The sequence below is a fragment of the Girardinichthys multiradiatus genome, chromosome 23 (genome assembly GCF_021462225.1).
Source record: "Girardinichthys multiradiatus isolate DD_20200921_A chromosome 23, DD_fGirMul_XY1, whole genome shotgun sequence".
Taxonomy (NCBI): Eukaryota; Metazoa; Chordata; class Actinopteri; order Cyprinodontiformes; family Goodeidae; genus Girardinichthys; species Girardinichthys multiradiatus.
The window spans coordinates 47,206,237-47,221,823 of NC_061815.1; the positions used below are offsets into that span (position 1 = coordinate 47,206,237).

A 15,587-nucleotide genomic window follows, 5' to 3' on the forward strand; every position below is an offset into this window, starting at 1 on the left:
TCCAACTTTATTCAATTTGTTTGAAAATCAAAGTGCACACACTTTAATCTGTATTTCTATAGCTTTTATATGAATATATATTTGGGTCCCATGATGTTGTTCAGTTAATACAGCTTTTCACTGTGCTGTGGAGTGCCAGCTGAGGAAGATTCACTTGTCTCAGAAGATCCTAATGCAGTTTTATTCTGCTGTCACTAAATGTGTTCTGTGAATCTCTATACCTATCTGGTTTGCTTCTACAACTAAAACTCATCAAAATGCTGCAACAAATAGTCAGGACCGCTTAAAAAATCAATAGTGTTCCACTGACACATGTTCAGAGTGTCTGTGTTTCAAGAGTAGACAAAAATAATCTTGAAACTCAATAAGTGCCTCAGAGAAATGCAAAAAAAAAAAATATATGCATAAAACACATTTCTCCCAGAATCCATCTAATTCATATACAATTAATTTATTGACTATACTTTAAATATTCCACTACTTTATCTCATGCATGGTATCTTTTTGTAAACAACATTGTAAATATATATACATTCTGAACATTAGTTTAATTTACTATATATATATATAAATAAATAAATAAAGAAAGAAAAATATATAAACAAAAAAGTCATCTGGACTTGCTTTGGCATTAAAAAAAAAAAAAAACACTGACTGCACCATTTAATATAACTATTAAGGCAACACACCAATGGTAAACAACACCTAAGTGTAAATATTAGCCAAATAAAGAATGCAAACTTTTTGTTGTGCCACTGACTGTTTTGTTGTGCAACAAGCACACTGTGACTATCCTCTCCACCTCGGCATCACAGCCAGGTCTCACACAGCGCTCCACCCCCTGCTGCCATGACACGTGACAGAAACACACTTCGGGCAATGAGTATGCGCTCTGTATGCTCATACCTATCTGCTTTCGGTTTTAATCACCTAGTAATATGAGTAATAAAACATGTTTTAAAATTAAATTAAAAATTAAATTAAATTGAAGAAGTACTATTATAAGCAAGCAAAGCAGTAAAAAACCTAGAGCGGTTCTCAGTAAGACTCGAGCCCTATCGCTCAAGGTACGATTCCAGGCACGCATGTGGCTCTTTAGGCCCTTTACTGTGGCTCTTGATGACTTTGGCCAAAAATTAGCAATGTTTTAAAAAGAACAAGTAAAAAATGGTTTTTAAAAAAAAACACAAAAAAAATGCCCCCTCCTTGAACCGTCACCTTAACGTGGTGGAGGGGTTTGAGTGCTCAAATGATCCTAGAGGCTATGTTGTCTGGGGCCTAAATGCCCCTGGTAGGGTCTCCCATGACAAACAGGCTCTAGGTGATGGGTCAGACAAAGAATGGTTCAAGAACCCCTCATGAAGAACAAAATATCGAGGCACGTGACGTCGCCCGGTACGGCGGAGCCGGGGTCCCACCCTGGAGCCAGGCCTGGGGTCGGGACTTGTCGGAGAGCACCTGGTGGCTGGGTTGCTCCTCGCGGGACCCGGCCGGGCCAAGCCCGAACGAGAGACGCGAGGCCATCCCCCAGTGGGCCCACCACCTGCAGGGGGAACCGTGAGGAACCGGTGCAAAGAGGATTGGGTGGCGGACGAAGGTGGAGACCTCAGCGGCCTGATCCCCGGATGCTTAGGCTGGCTCTAGGGATGTGGAATGTCACCTTGCTGGGGGGGAAGGAGCCTGAGCTTGTGCGGGAGGTCGAGAGATATCGACTAGAAATAGTCGGGCTCGCCTCCACGCACAGCGCGGGCTCTGGAACCCATCTCCTTGAGAGGGGTTGGACTCTCTTCTACTCTGGAGTGGCCCACGGGGAGAGACGGCGGGCTGGTGTGGGTTTGCTTGTTGCCCCCCAGCTCAGCCGTCTCGTGTTGGGGTTTACCCCAGTGGATGAGAGGGTCGTATCCCTGCGCCTTCGGGTTGGGGAGAGATCTCTGACTATCATTTCAGCCTACGGGCCGAGTGGTAGTGCAGAGTACCCGGCCTTCTTGGCATCCCTGTCGGGGGTGCTGGATAGTGCCCCTCCCAGGGACTCCATTATTCTGCTGGGGGACTTCAACGCCCACGTGGGGAACGACAGTGACACCTGGAGAGGCGTGATCGGGAGGAATGGCCTCCCCGATCTGAATCCGAGTGGTGTTTTGTTATTGGACTTCTGTGCTAGTCATGGATTGTCCATAACGAACACCATGTTCAAACATAAGGGTGTCCATCAGTGCACTTGGCACCAGGACACCCTAGGCAGGAGGTCGATGATCGACTTTGTTGTCCTATCATCAGACCTTCGGCCGCATGTTTTGGACACTCGGGTGAAGAGAGGGGCTGAGCTGTCCACTGATCATCACCTGGTGGTGAGTTGGATCCGCTGGAGGAGGAGAAAGCCAGACAGACTTGGCAGGCCCAAGTGCATAGTGAGGGTCTGCTGGGAACGCCTGGCGGAGCCCTCAGCCAGGGATGTATTCAACTCCCACCTCCGGGAGAGCTTCGACCAGATCCCGGGGGATGTTGGAGACATAGAGTCCGAGTGGACCATGTTCTCCGCATCTATTGTCGATGCTGCTGCCCATAGCTGCGGCCGTAAGGTCTGCGGTGCCTGTCGTGGCGGCAATCCCAGAACCCGGTGGTGGACACCGGCAGTAAGGGATGCTGTTAAGCTGAAGAAGGAGTCCTATCGGCTGTGGTTGGCTTGTGGGACTCCTGAGGCGGCTGACGGGTACCGTGAGGCCAAGCGTGCTGCGGCCCGGGCTGTGGCAGAGGCAAAAACACGGGCCTGGGAAGAGTTCGGTGAGGCCATGGAGAAGGACTACCGGTTGGCCTCGAAGCGATTCTGGCAAACCGTCCGGCGCCTCAGGAGGGGGAAACAGTGCTTTGCCAACACTGTTTATAGTGGGGGCGGGAGACTGCTGACCTCGACTGAGGACATTATCGGGTGGTGGAAGGAGTACTTCGAGGATCTCCCCAATCCTGCCATCACACATTCCCTGGTGGAAACAGAGGCTGGGGACTCGGGGTTGGACTCTTTAATCACCCAGGCTGAAGTCACCGAGGTGGTTAAAAAGCTCCGCGGTGGCAAGGCTTCGGGGGTGGATGAGATCCGCCCTGAGTACCTCAAGTCTCTGGATGTTGTAGGGCTGTCATGGTTGACACGCCTCTTCAACATTGCGTGGCGGTCGGGGACAGTGCCTCTGGACTGGCAGACTGGGGTGGTGGTCCCCCTTTATAAGAAGGGGGACCGGAGGGTGTGTTCCAACTACAGGGGGATCACACTCCTCAGCCTCCCTGGTAAGGCCTACGCCAGGGTATTGGAGAGGAGAGTCCGACCGATTGTCGAACCTCGGCTTCAGGAGGAACAGTGTGGTTTTCGTCCCAGCCGTGGAACACTGGACCAGCTCTATACCCTCTACAGGGTGCTCGAGGGTTCATGGGAGTTTGCCCAACCGGTTCACATGTGTTTTGTGGACCTGGAGAAGGCATTCGACTGTGTCCCTCGTGATGCCCTGTGGGGGTGCTCCAGGAGTATGGAATCGGGGGCCCTTTATTAGGGGCCATCCGGTCCCTGTACGAGCGGAGCAGGAGTTTGGTCCGCATTGCCGGCACTAAGTCGGACCTGTTCCCAGTGCATGTTGGACTCCGGCAGGGCTGCCCTTTGTCACCAGTCCTGTTCATAACTTTTATGGACAAGATTTCTAGACGCAGCCAAGGGCCGAAGGGGGTCTGGTTTGGGGACCAGTGGATTTCGTCTCTTCTTTTTGCGGATGACGTGGTCCTGCTGGCCCCCTCTAGCCAAGACCTACAGCATGCGCTGTGGCGGTTCGCAGCCGAGTGTGAAGCGGCTGGGATGAGGATCAGCTCCTCCAAATCAGAGGCCATGGTACTTGACCGGAAAAGGGTGGCTTGTCCTCTTCAGGTTGGAGGGGAGTTCCTGCCTCAAGTGGAGGAGTTTAAGTATCTTGGGGTCTTGTTCACGAGTGAGGGAAGAATGGAGCGGGAGATCGACAGACGGATCGGTGCGGCTGCCACAGTAATGGGGGCGCTGTGCCGGTCCATTGTGGTGAAGAGAGAGCTGAGCCGAAAAGCAAAGCTCTCAATTTACTGGTCGGTCTACGTTCCTACCCTCACCTATGGCCATGAACTTTGGGTCATGACCGAAAGAACGAGATCACGGATACAAGCGGCTGAAATGAGCTTCCTCCGTAGGGTGGCCGGGCACTCCCTTAGAGATAGGGTGAGGAGCTCGGCCATCCGGGAGGAGCTCGGAGTACAGTCGCTGCTCCTCCACATCGAGAGGAGCCAGTTGAGGTGGCTCGGGCATCTATACCGGATGCCACCTGGACACCTTCCTCGGGAGGTGTTCCAGGCACGTCCCACCGGGAGGAGGTCCAGGGGACGGCCCAGGACACGCTGGAGGGACTATGTCTCTCGGCTGGCCTGGGAACGCCTTGGGCTCCCCCTGTAGGAACTGGAGGAGGTGTCTGGAGAGAGGGACGCCTGGGCGTCTCTGCTGAGTCTGCTGCCCCCGCGACCCGGTCCTGGATAAGCGGAAGACGACGAACGAACAAACGAACGAAGTAAAAAATGCTGGTTTTCCACTGCCATTTTAATGCAATATATATATAATGCATAACTTTTTATTTTATTTTAAAAAGAATGACAGTAATTGTTTAAGAAATATTGTTCTTCTGAAGTATTTGTTTTTTGTCAAAAGGTTGAAAACTACATGCTTTTTTGAGGACATTTTCTATAAAAAGTGAATGTCCCACTGAAGAAAATGTATTAAACCTAAAAACAAAACTAAAATAGTTGTTATTTAATCTAAAACTTTAAACACATTTTCTATTAGAAAAACAAGTTATTTTGTTTCAAAGAGGATTTTTGGAAGAGGATTTTTTTGGCTTTAAGTATTTTTTTTAAAATATCTCTTAGGGTTGTAAAGGTTGATGACTCCTGGTCTAGGCATTTGGAGAATAGGAGCTTGTTGACACATTACAGCCTCCCTGACCAGTTTCCATCTTGTGTTTGGAGAAATGATCCATTTTTGTAATGTAGCTCCTCCAACTTTTCTGCAGGTACTGATGATCATCTTCATTTTGCCATGCTATGTAAATAATCCTGTGGAACATTTTTTACATCCCTCCTGACTGATTCTCTGCAACTTTTCATCAAACTATGGATTTACCAAATAGGGGCACATGTGGAGTCAGAAAATCCAAATGGCACTTTTGAACTTTAATTCAAGCTAATCAAATAATTAATGGCAATTGTAAAGTCAAGAAAACTGAATGCTGAAAGTGAAACAGAGGGTGTTTTAACAAAGTAATGATTTAATGGTCAGAATATTCAGGTTATTACAACTCTTTTTTAAAATTTGTTACATTTTACACAACATTTTGTCAGATTTCAGTCGAACTGAACAAAAAAAAAATTTTTATGTAACATTATATGAGGAAAGTTTCCAAAAAATTCTTTATGGTTTCAGTTTCTACATCAATAAACCATTCCAACTTTAAAATAAACCAACTAAGGTTAGTCTTACTAAAAGTCATGATGAAAAAAATCTATATCACTAACATGTTGATGAGTTAGGTCCTAAAATAATTTGCACTAAAACAGATTGCACACAGTCACAGTCATTTCTTTATTTAGTTTGATAGCAGTATTTAAATATGTTCTTTTCTATGTTTTCTATGTTCTTACTCTAACAGTCAGTCCAATCTTCCCTGTGTAAAAAGAAACGCGTTAATTTTATCACTGTCCAAACAGCTAACGGCTGTTTGGACATTGTAGGCATTTATGGCAGGAGGTCCATTTAGGCCAAACACATAAGAGATTACAGCTGTTCTAGTAGTAATTGAGGGTACAGCAGCTAGGGAATGCTTTACTGGCAATAAAGGAGCTGGGTTTTTAAAATAAACAGCTAATGGCCCCAATTCTCACTATGCGGTAGTGCATCAGCCACTGTTGGGAGGCAGCCAATTAATTCTTGGTTTCATAACAGAAAAATAAAGACAGAAGTAAATAAATGACCAAACTGTAAATTGGTGTTGTAGAAGGTGTCATGTAGTATTGGTTTGTAGTGGGACTTAAGTACAGACAGGATTGTGGGATGAGCATTATGATGGGTTAATAACAAAATAGAAAACTAAGAGGAGTTGCAGGGAGAGCAAGACATGGTGCAGGGACTGACCAACAGGCAGTATAAGGGTTCTCGCCAGCGCATTTCAGCGTAGCGGGCTGCTATGCTGAAAATTGTTACCACTACGCTGAAATTAGGCCAATACGCTCATTCATGAGCGTATCGGCCCTTTGACTGACATCTGGGCTCCCTCTCCGTCTGGTCTTCATGTTGGCTATTGCGCATGCGCCAGTGCCAGGAGAGCAGTGTCATTTCCTGTTTCAGAGAAATGTCCATGCTAACAGAACTGCTCCACCTGAGAGAGAGATGAAGGTAGGAACCAAATCCATCCACTCTATGAAATATTTTAGCCAACAGCTCTTTAGGAATTACCATGTTCATGTTTAAACATTTTGCCATCGTTGGTATTTAATGCTGGTTCTTTGCAAAGTTGTCAGTTGTCATCTGTCACCGTTACTCACCAAAAACAAAACGTTCTTAAAATAGTCAGGTGGACTGAAAACAGGTGACAATCTCTGAAAGATCTTCAGAATGCCTCAAGAAACAGACATGTAGAAACACCCATCAAGAAACTGCTTCGAGATATGAAAGATCAATGAAGAATTCAACCAGCCTCCAGACCCAGGAGGTGGTCCCCTTCATTCTGGGGTGGAGATAGGCACACCGCCCCAGGACCAGCACAGACTAGTGCTGGCACCGCCCGAACCCAAATGACCCTGGCCCAGACCCCGAACCCCTGCTCTGACCCAAGCCCCCACAGGACCACCCCCAAACAGGACACAGATATCGAATAGATCCCCCCGAACCAAAATGCCATGAATCCCATGAATCCCCTCTCCACAGGGGCACACTCCCACAGATGAGCTCCATCCTCGAAAAGCCGAAGAAGACACATCCATACAGCACAAGCTCAAAGATTTTTTTGCAGCACTAGTGGCCTTCATTTTTCCCAAAATTTTGTTTTGACAGTAGATAGACAGGAAACGAGGGCGGAGAGAGAGTGGAAGACATGCGGCAAATGTTGTCAGGGCTGGGACTTGAACCTGGGACTACCGCGTCGAGGACTAAAGCCTCTTGTACATGGGTCGTACGCTTAAATACCTTCACTATCAGCGCCATGCATGAAGAAGAGGTAATGTACAAGCAATGCAAACTCAAAATGAATTTATGTACACAGTTAAAAAAAATCCTGGCATACATTTTAATGAAATTGCATCAGTATTAATATTTCTGGGATTTACTGAATGGATGTATGGCTATTTGTAAATAGTCATATAAATGTACTTATTCATTTTTTTTTTTACTTTTCAAAGGTCAGTCGGTCAGTCATTTTCTACCGCTTATTCCATAGTGGGTCGCGGGGGAGCTGGTGCCTATCTCCAGCAGTCTATGGGCGAGAGGCAGGGTACACCCTGGACAGATCGCCAGTCCATCGCAGGGCAACACACAAACAACCATGCACACACTCATACACCTAAGGTCAATTTAGAGTGACCAATTAACCTAACAGGCATGTTTTTGGACTGTGGGAGGAAGCCAGAGTACCCGGTGAGAACCCACACATGCACGGGGAGAACACGCAAACTCCATGCAAAAAGACCCCAGGCCAGGAATCGAACCCAGGACATTCTTGCTGCAAGGCAACAGTGCTACCAACTGCGCCACCGTGCAGCCTTTTCAAAGGTATCTGCAGAAAATATTTTTCTGTGAAGATAAAAATTTTTTTAGGACAGAAATAATAATATATAATAATAATTTTTGATTTGGTAGTGATAAAGGGCTATTCAATATTTTCTTTATATTTTTGACATATGGACCAACTTACATCAGCTCTACTTCAAAATCTGTAACTTTCAGAATGTTTCAGAAATGCTCATGTTTTGTATCTTCTAGATAATAGAATATAGAAAAAAGACGTAAGCTTGAGAATTTAAACATCTGTTGATGGCTCTCCTGTGATGATAAAACCTGCAAAACAACAAAAAAATAAACCTGGATTTTTTGACAAACATGGACCAGACTTCTATCTGAAAGCGAACAAAGTTAGAAAATGGCTATCAAATGTAGAATGAGTAGAAAACAGAAATACTAAAACATTGGTAGAAAGGACTAATTTCATTCAGAATTTAAAATAAATCATAATAAACCACACTGAATACTTTCTAGATATTTTGCCTCATGCCCAAGAGGCATGTCCAGTTTAATGCCTCAACTTTAAGAGCTTTGTGGTGGCTTCTTTGTACAATTGCTTTTACTATAGCCAGGAGAGGACGTTGACGTGCAGATGAGACACAAACAAGTATACATGCACTGTCTCTGTGAAGCATATACAGAGCCAAGCTCTGAGACCTCTTGAGTGGAGGAGCAAAACAATATTTTCCTAGCTTGCTGAATGACCTCTAATAGCCTCTAAGATGTAGAAGCACACAAAGAGTTGGAAATTGTCACGGTTTGGTGATCCAAAATGTTTCCATGAGGAATGAACAGAACAGAGGTGTATATATGGAGCAAGAACCAGGTGAAACGAGGAGACTGAATGCTAAGTGCAGGTGAACCGAATAAAGTTAATTGACAACAGAAAGAACAAAACGTGGCTGGAGCAAAACAGACTCTTGAATACAAACTAATAGAAACACAACTAGTAAACCATAAAACAAAAGCATAACCAGACCCAAAAACCTTAACTTGACAAAATATGAACTAGAAGACAAAAACTAAAGCATGACCAGGAAAATAATAAACAGAAGCATGATTCAAAACCTATCAATAATAATTATAATAATAATAAGAAGAAGAACAACCCAAAAACACCCACAAATCATGACAGATATTTTAGATGCCGAAATCCTTGCCTGCTGAGAATATTAACAGAATGCACTGACAATTACTTGCATGCTGGCATGTTGGACTCAACTCCCTGTGTAACTGAGGCAGAAAATCTGCAAATACCAGTACTCAGGCTGCACCTCTGATCAATCATTATAACATAATTAAACTTAGTGCTACTTCGAAACAAAGATGTAAAACACATTTTATCCCGATGCGCACAACAATTGTTCAGTACCTGTTAAGGAAATAACCTCTGCACTGGAAATAAACACTCTTCCCAGTCCTATTTACTTCTAAGAGACTGCAAATTGTTATAAACAAAGAAAACGGAATGAGAAAATATGAATGTCTGGAGAAGAACCTTGCACTGTGTTTTAATGTCATTAGCTTCCATGATGTTATCCTCTGAGTGGACACAGACCTCTGATCCTATCCTCTGAAAGTAGTAAATCCGGCTGGGTTTAAACTACATAGATTAGGAGCTTTTTGTTGATGCCATTGACTTTCATTAATGACAGTGTCCATAGTAGTTTCCCCACAGCTTGTTCAAATGCATGTTCTAAAAACATGCATAAGTTTCTACTCCAAGAAAAAATAGCTTGACTAAACACAAGCCATGAGCATTTGATTCTCATTATTATGGATTTGTAGCTTCATGTAGAAACTACATTTAATGTTCAATTCAGTTTATTGATATAGCACCAATTCCCAACACGTTATCTCAAGGCACTTTACAAAGTCAGTTCAGTCGAATCATACAGATTCCATGTCAAATACATTCCAATTTATCCTGGTTATCAAACAATGCAGTCAAATTGAGTTTATTATTCATATTGGTAAAAACATTTTCTATCTAAGAAACCCAGCAGATTGGCTTGCAGAATTAACATGTTCATCCTGGATGACAGTCGCTTGCATTGTGCCATTGACTGTGCAGCAATCTAGCATAACATTCAAGCATGTAGCGACAGTGGAGAGGAAAACTCCCCTTCACAGGAATAAACCTCCAGCAGAACCAGACTCAGTGTAATCAGCCTTCTGTCATTATCAACTGGGGGTTTGAGAGAACAAAAGAAAAGTTCAATGTTAAAGGCAGTAGCAGCTCCTTTTAGTAGCTTCATCTCAGACGGAAAAACAGCTAAGCAGATAAACTTAATCAAAAAGAAAAGTTTTAGGCCTATTATTAAAAGTAGACAGAGCAGGGGTGGACTGAGGAGAAAAAGTGGTTCCTGACAGACTGGCCCAATTTCAACTGCTAGGTTGAAATTTTAATAAAAATTATAGACCTAAAATATATATATATATATATATATATATATATATATATACATAATTACCATGCTAATGTGATGACTTTTACTTTCAGATGGCCAATATAATTTACGGCAACAATATATGTATACATATTTAGCCTCTAAAGTTAACTATAACAAAGTCACATAGTTTCTTGCCTTTCAACAAAATAACTTCCAAACTTGACAACTTGAACCTGACAAAGTACAGGGAAAGAAAACTGGAAAGCTAATATATATTTACTCCTACATTGTTCCCTGTAACGTCTGCAGCGACTCTTTTTTTCTACACCATCAATAATCTTATCACTCTCCAGCATCTGACTTTCAGAGGTGGAAAGAGTACAAAAATAATGTACTAAGTAAAAGTTGATATTTTGATAAAATGTTACTTAAATACTAGGAAAGATGCCAGTTTAAAATGTTACTCAAATGAAAGTAAAAAGTACCTAATTAAAATTGTACTTTATGCTCAAGTTAGTTACTTTTTTATAAGCAGAAAATAGTCTATCTCATGCATTTCATGAGGGAAAAGAGGAGCTATTGGTCTCAAATAACACATAATTGTGTTCTTTATGTTTCCCAAACACAATGCTAACACCACATCCTTGCCTCATTCTTTGTAGGAAATGGCTTTATGTTGAGGCAAAAAACACATTTAGAGAATACTTACAGCATACGTTTGACTTGGTCCTGGTATTATAACTCGGCATGCCAAAATATTTGTCAAATAGATGGGGCCATCCATTATTGTCTCCTGAAATAAAATAAACATGACAGACAAATATTAAAAATCATCATTTGGCTTTTAAAATAGTTTTTATGTCAACTGAGGAAAGTTTAAAATTTCACTGAAACACACAAGTCGTCAGATCGTTCACTTTATTCTTTTGTAACAGAGACATCTTTCCTATCATGCAGCTGCTTGCTGCCAGACTCCCAAACACTAGTACTGCAATGTTAATACTTTTGACATATGTCTTTCTGGTATAGCGAGGCTTTATAAGAATAATATAATACATTTCAAAGACCTTTATTAAAATTCACATAGATCTCCTGCAAAGGAACAAAAGATTCTCAATGAGATTAACACTGAGGGCACTGGTTCATGATCCTGGTCCTCAGGGCCCAATGTCCCACATGTGTTAGACGTGTCTCTGCTCCAAGACACTTGATTCAAGTGACCTCCTCAGCATCCCATTAAGTGCTGCAGAAGCCTGCTAATCAGTCAACGATTTAAATCAGGTGCTCCATCATGGTGGGGAAAATATTGATCACTACTGAACTGTGTGACCTGCTTGGGTGCAATGAAGGTTTCTTCACCACAGTTAAAACTCTCCTTGTACTTCTTGGTGATTCAATAAATGGTTTCAATTACTGTTTTCAGTTGCCCTGTCCTTGTTAACAGTTTTTCCACAGCTGACCATAATATTGAAATGATACTACGTAAGTAGGCAAGATTGGTGTTTGTGTTTTGGTATTATATATATATATAATATTAAGTCTTGACCAAACCACAACTTGCGTTTAGAGATGTTTTTTTTTTTAATTAGCAGTAAATATAAACATGTTTTTATTTAGGTTTTGTGCAAAGACAGAACAAGATGTGATCTTTTTTTTTTTTCTCTTCCAAACTTCTGATGACCCGACTTGTCCCAGTTCAGCGCATGTACCAGTTTTCTGTTCCACTTGCCAAAAAACTTGCAATTGTTTTTCTTAACAATGTTTTGATTCTGTGTTCTTTTTCTGTCTCTGCTTTGTTCTCTCAAACCCCCAGTCGGTCGTGGCAGATGGCCGCTCACACTGAGCCTGGTTCTGGTTCTGCTGGAGGTTTCTTCCTGTTAAAAGGGAGTTTTTCCTCTCCACTGTCGCTACATGCATGCTCAGTATGAGGGATTGCTGCATAGTCAACACCAGTGACTGTCCACTGTCTCTACATGCTCATCCAGGAGGAGGGAATGCTGCAAGTCACTGACTGGATGCAATCTGCTGGGTTTCCTTAGATAGAAAAACTTTTTATCCAATTTGAATAAATAACTGAATCTGACTGAACTGTTCAATGGTTAGGATTAATTGGAATGTATGAACCTGACTTTGTGAAGTGCCTTGAGACAACATGTGTTGTGAATTGGCGCTATATAAATAAACTGAATTGAATTGAATTAACTTGCTGAGCCAAACACAAATGTCAAAAAGTCAGGATTGCTTGTTACCTGTAAGTGATGTAGAAAGCTGTTCAAGCCATATCTCAAAAATGAAGCAAAATAAGATGACTTGCTAAAGTAAATAAATAAGGAATAAAATCCAACCCAAAAAAAATAAATCTTCGATGTTGGGACTTAAAGAAATGTGCATTAAAGAACCTTTAGAAAACCAAAAACAGAAAAAAAAGAAACAAGCACCATACATATATGTTTTTATATGTAAAGTTGGTTGTTTTATTTTCCTTGCTTTGTTAAAACTTGTAGACATTTCAAAAGTAAAACTGCAAACAAACAATGTAATAAGGTCAGAAAAGTATGATAAAAATGTGCTAAGCATTTAAGCAATTGCAATCAAGATGTTGTAAATGAATTAAAATGAACTGAAACAAAAATGAAAATGGTGTTCCTATATATGCTCCCTTCTAGTTCATTTAAAAATGTGGGATTTGAGGTTAAAGCTTTAATGAAGCTGATTTTGCTGGATGTACATTCTCTTTAAAAAGATCACCACCCTGATGTGTCCTGATCTACAAGTTAAGTGCTCAAGGAAAAACTAAAATAATAACTTTCAAAATGTCACAGAAAGCTTCACAAGAATTAAAGAGTGAAACAATAACATTGGATGCCAGATGTTTTACAATCTGTTATCACAGGAACTCATTTAACCTTTTTCTTGCATAGAAACTGTAAAGGCAGTTAACCTCTAAGTGAAAGCAACTAGAAGTAAAAAACATGTAAAAGTTATCATCGAACTAGTATGTTAAAATAACAGCAGAGATAATTAATGCACCTTCTGAGAAAGAAAATAACTTTAGACCTCACCTAAACCATCCAGATTCAAATATTTGGTATAATCAACACAATTCTGTGCTGTTGAAGCACACTGTTTTCGTTTGCTGTAAGTTATAGAAAGAACGACTACTGAAACGTCCTTTCCTACAGCATAGTATCATGATAATCATGCAGCCAAAAACACCCCTCAGGAGGTCACTTTTGTCATTCACATATAAAATCAATTCTGAAAGATCACAGTATGTGTGCTTTCAAAACATTCAGTTGGGATTGTGGAGAAAAGGGAGGTGGTGTATAATGCAGTAGACCAGCAGGAGCACGTTTAAAATGTTTATCCGGCATTTCCTGTCTGGTAGAGCTCTGTGTCACGATCTTCATAGTGACTGCAAACGCTTCAAATACAAGAAGAGCTGTTGTGCTTTTACCTCGAAATGTGATCATCTGTACCAAGTGGCACCTTAGGTGAGCTGCTCCTTCTACCATCCCATAACCAATCAAAAGGCAAGAATCAAAAAGGCAGGAGCAGGATAAAACGCAGAGCAGACAGCACAAAGCCAGTAAAATAATCTCCCTATTATTTAATTTGTTGCTTGTAGGTTCCCCCTTTCGATGCCACCATGGGAAACTGCTCATATCAATTAAACCAGCACTGTCTATGCCTAAATCTGTTGATCAGCCTATGGAGCTATGACTGCAGGATAACAAAGTACAGCTGCTCTGTTTGCATCTCAGACTATCATGCCGCTTCTGTTTCTGCATTGTATCACTATGTTACGCTTATCCTGCAATTGTTTCTTACCCTTCTAACTATTATTATGGCTATCAATTAAGGCTTTGTGACTTTTCTTCTTAAATACTCACCATAAATCCAAGTTCTAGATAAAACCCCACACTGGTTATTTTTAGAAGCATTCCTTTGCTTTCAAAGAAGTATGGTCCTTGTAATTAGCAAAATCAGCAAGAAATGAATCCTCAAGTCACTGCACTGTTAGTGTTTTTAGGCTATTTCAGTTTCAGATTCAAGCTATATCAGTATTCTTATGCCATTGTGATCCCAGTTATCAAGAGATATTACAGATTAATGTGTAAATAAGATATTTCAGGTTTTTGTGGGCCATCTTCACTCAAAATCACTGAAGTCATCTTTTGTCGTTATCTGAATTATTCTAGCAATATGGGAAAGTAACTGAAAGTAACTGATCTTATCAGTTACTTGGATCTGGTCCAAGTAACTTTCCAAATATGGGAAAGTAAGCCTCTTCTTTCTCTATTTTTAAAACAGCCCTTTAGTTAAGCCCTTGGGAAGGAAAATGTATGTAGGACATCCTAAACGTGCTGGCTGGAGGGCTGATGATTAAATATAAAAAACGTCCCTTAAAAATAATTATTAATTCAACAGAGCTCCAGAGCACACATGTAGATAATGTGTGCTCTGGAGAACACAATCAAATTATTCCTACAAATTGAAAGGCCTTGTTTGGATTAGAATTTGGTAACGGCCAGAAAGTATGATTTGTTCCATTTGGACTTTGTTTTGTTCCCATTTGCAACACAGTTTAGTGGACTAAAAAATCCAGGTCATGGTAATGTGGAGTGTTTCCGTAAAAGGCAACACGATGAACAAAGAAGTCCAATTGTCCTCCATTCGGACTCTTAGAAATGCACCTGTGAGACCTTGCTGACAGTGATAACTCTGAGCATCCCAGCCCCTCCTTTATGCTTTTAACTAAAGAGAACCAGGGAATTGATTTTAGGATTTAACCCATGAGTTTATGATGAGTATGTTGATTTACCGATGAGTCTGTGCTACATCTCACATTTGTTATGAATAAATAATCTTGTTTGTTCAATTTACTGATGTACTAATTAGAACTTGGTCATTCTCCAAATAGGTCTTCATCCTGAATAGCTAGTAGAGGCTCTTGAGGATTCATTCAAAATTCTATTGAAGTTTTTAATCATTTTCCCCTCTAATTAGTCATGGTCTCATCTATGAGATGTCCTTTTTGTGATGAGATGATGTCCAGCAGAATGAATATGAAACAGGCTCATTTGTACATGATGAACAACATCACTGACATTTCCAGTCTTTAAATGTAGAATAAACTTTGATGCAGGTATCTTTGTGGTGTTTATATACGTTTCTTGTAATAAAAGTACACAATGAAAGTATGCCAGGCAGGTTTCAGCACATGACAAGCTGAAGTTATTTGCAATTACAGTTATTAATGTACACGTAGAGGTCATTGGTTGGGAGATGACTGTCAAATAGATTTTTTTTTTTATGTTAACACAAAACAGTAACATGTTTTAATGTATGGCTGGTCATTAATTGTGTAT

General features: G+C 41.4%; 1 protein-coding gene across 1 annotated transcript in view; it reads right to left on the reverse strand.

The window, feature by feature from the left end:
- The window catches only part of rxfp1 (relaxin family peptide receptor 1), a 170,340-nt gene that overhangs the window by 77,843 nt on the left and 76,910 nt on the right, over positions 1-15,587 (reverse strand). Inside the window, exon 3 of the mRNA XM_047354544.1 lies at positions 10,925-11,008. Within this exon, the coding sequence (XP_047210500.1) occupies positions 10,925-11,008 (84 nt within the window). The remainder of the gene's footprint in view (positions 1-10,924; positions 11,009-15,587) is intronic.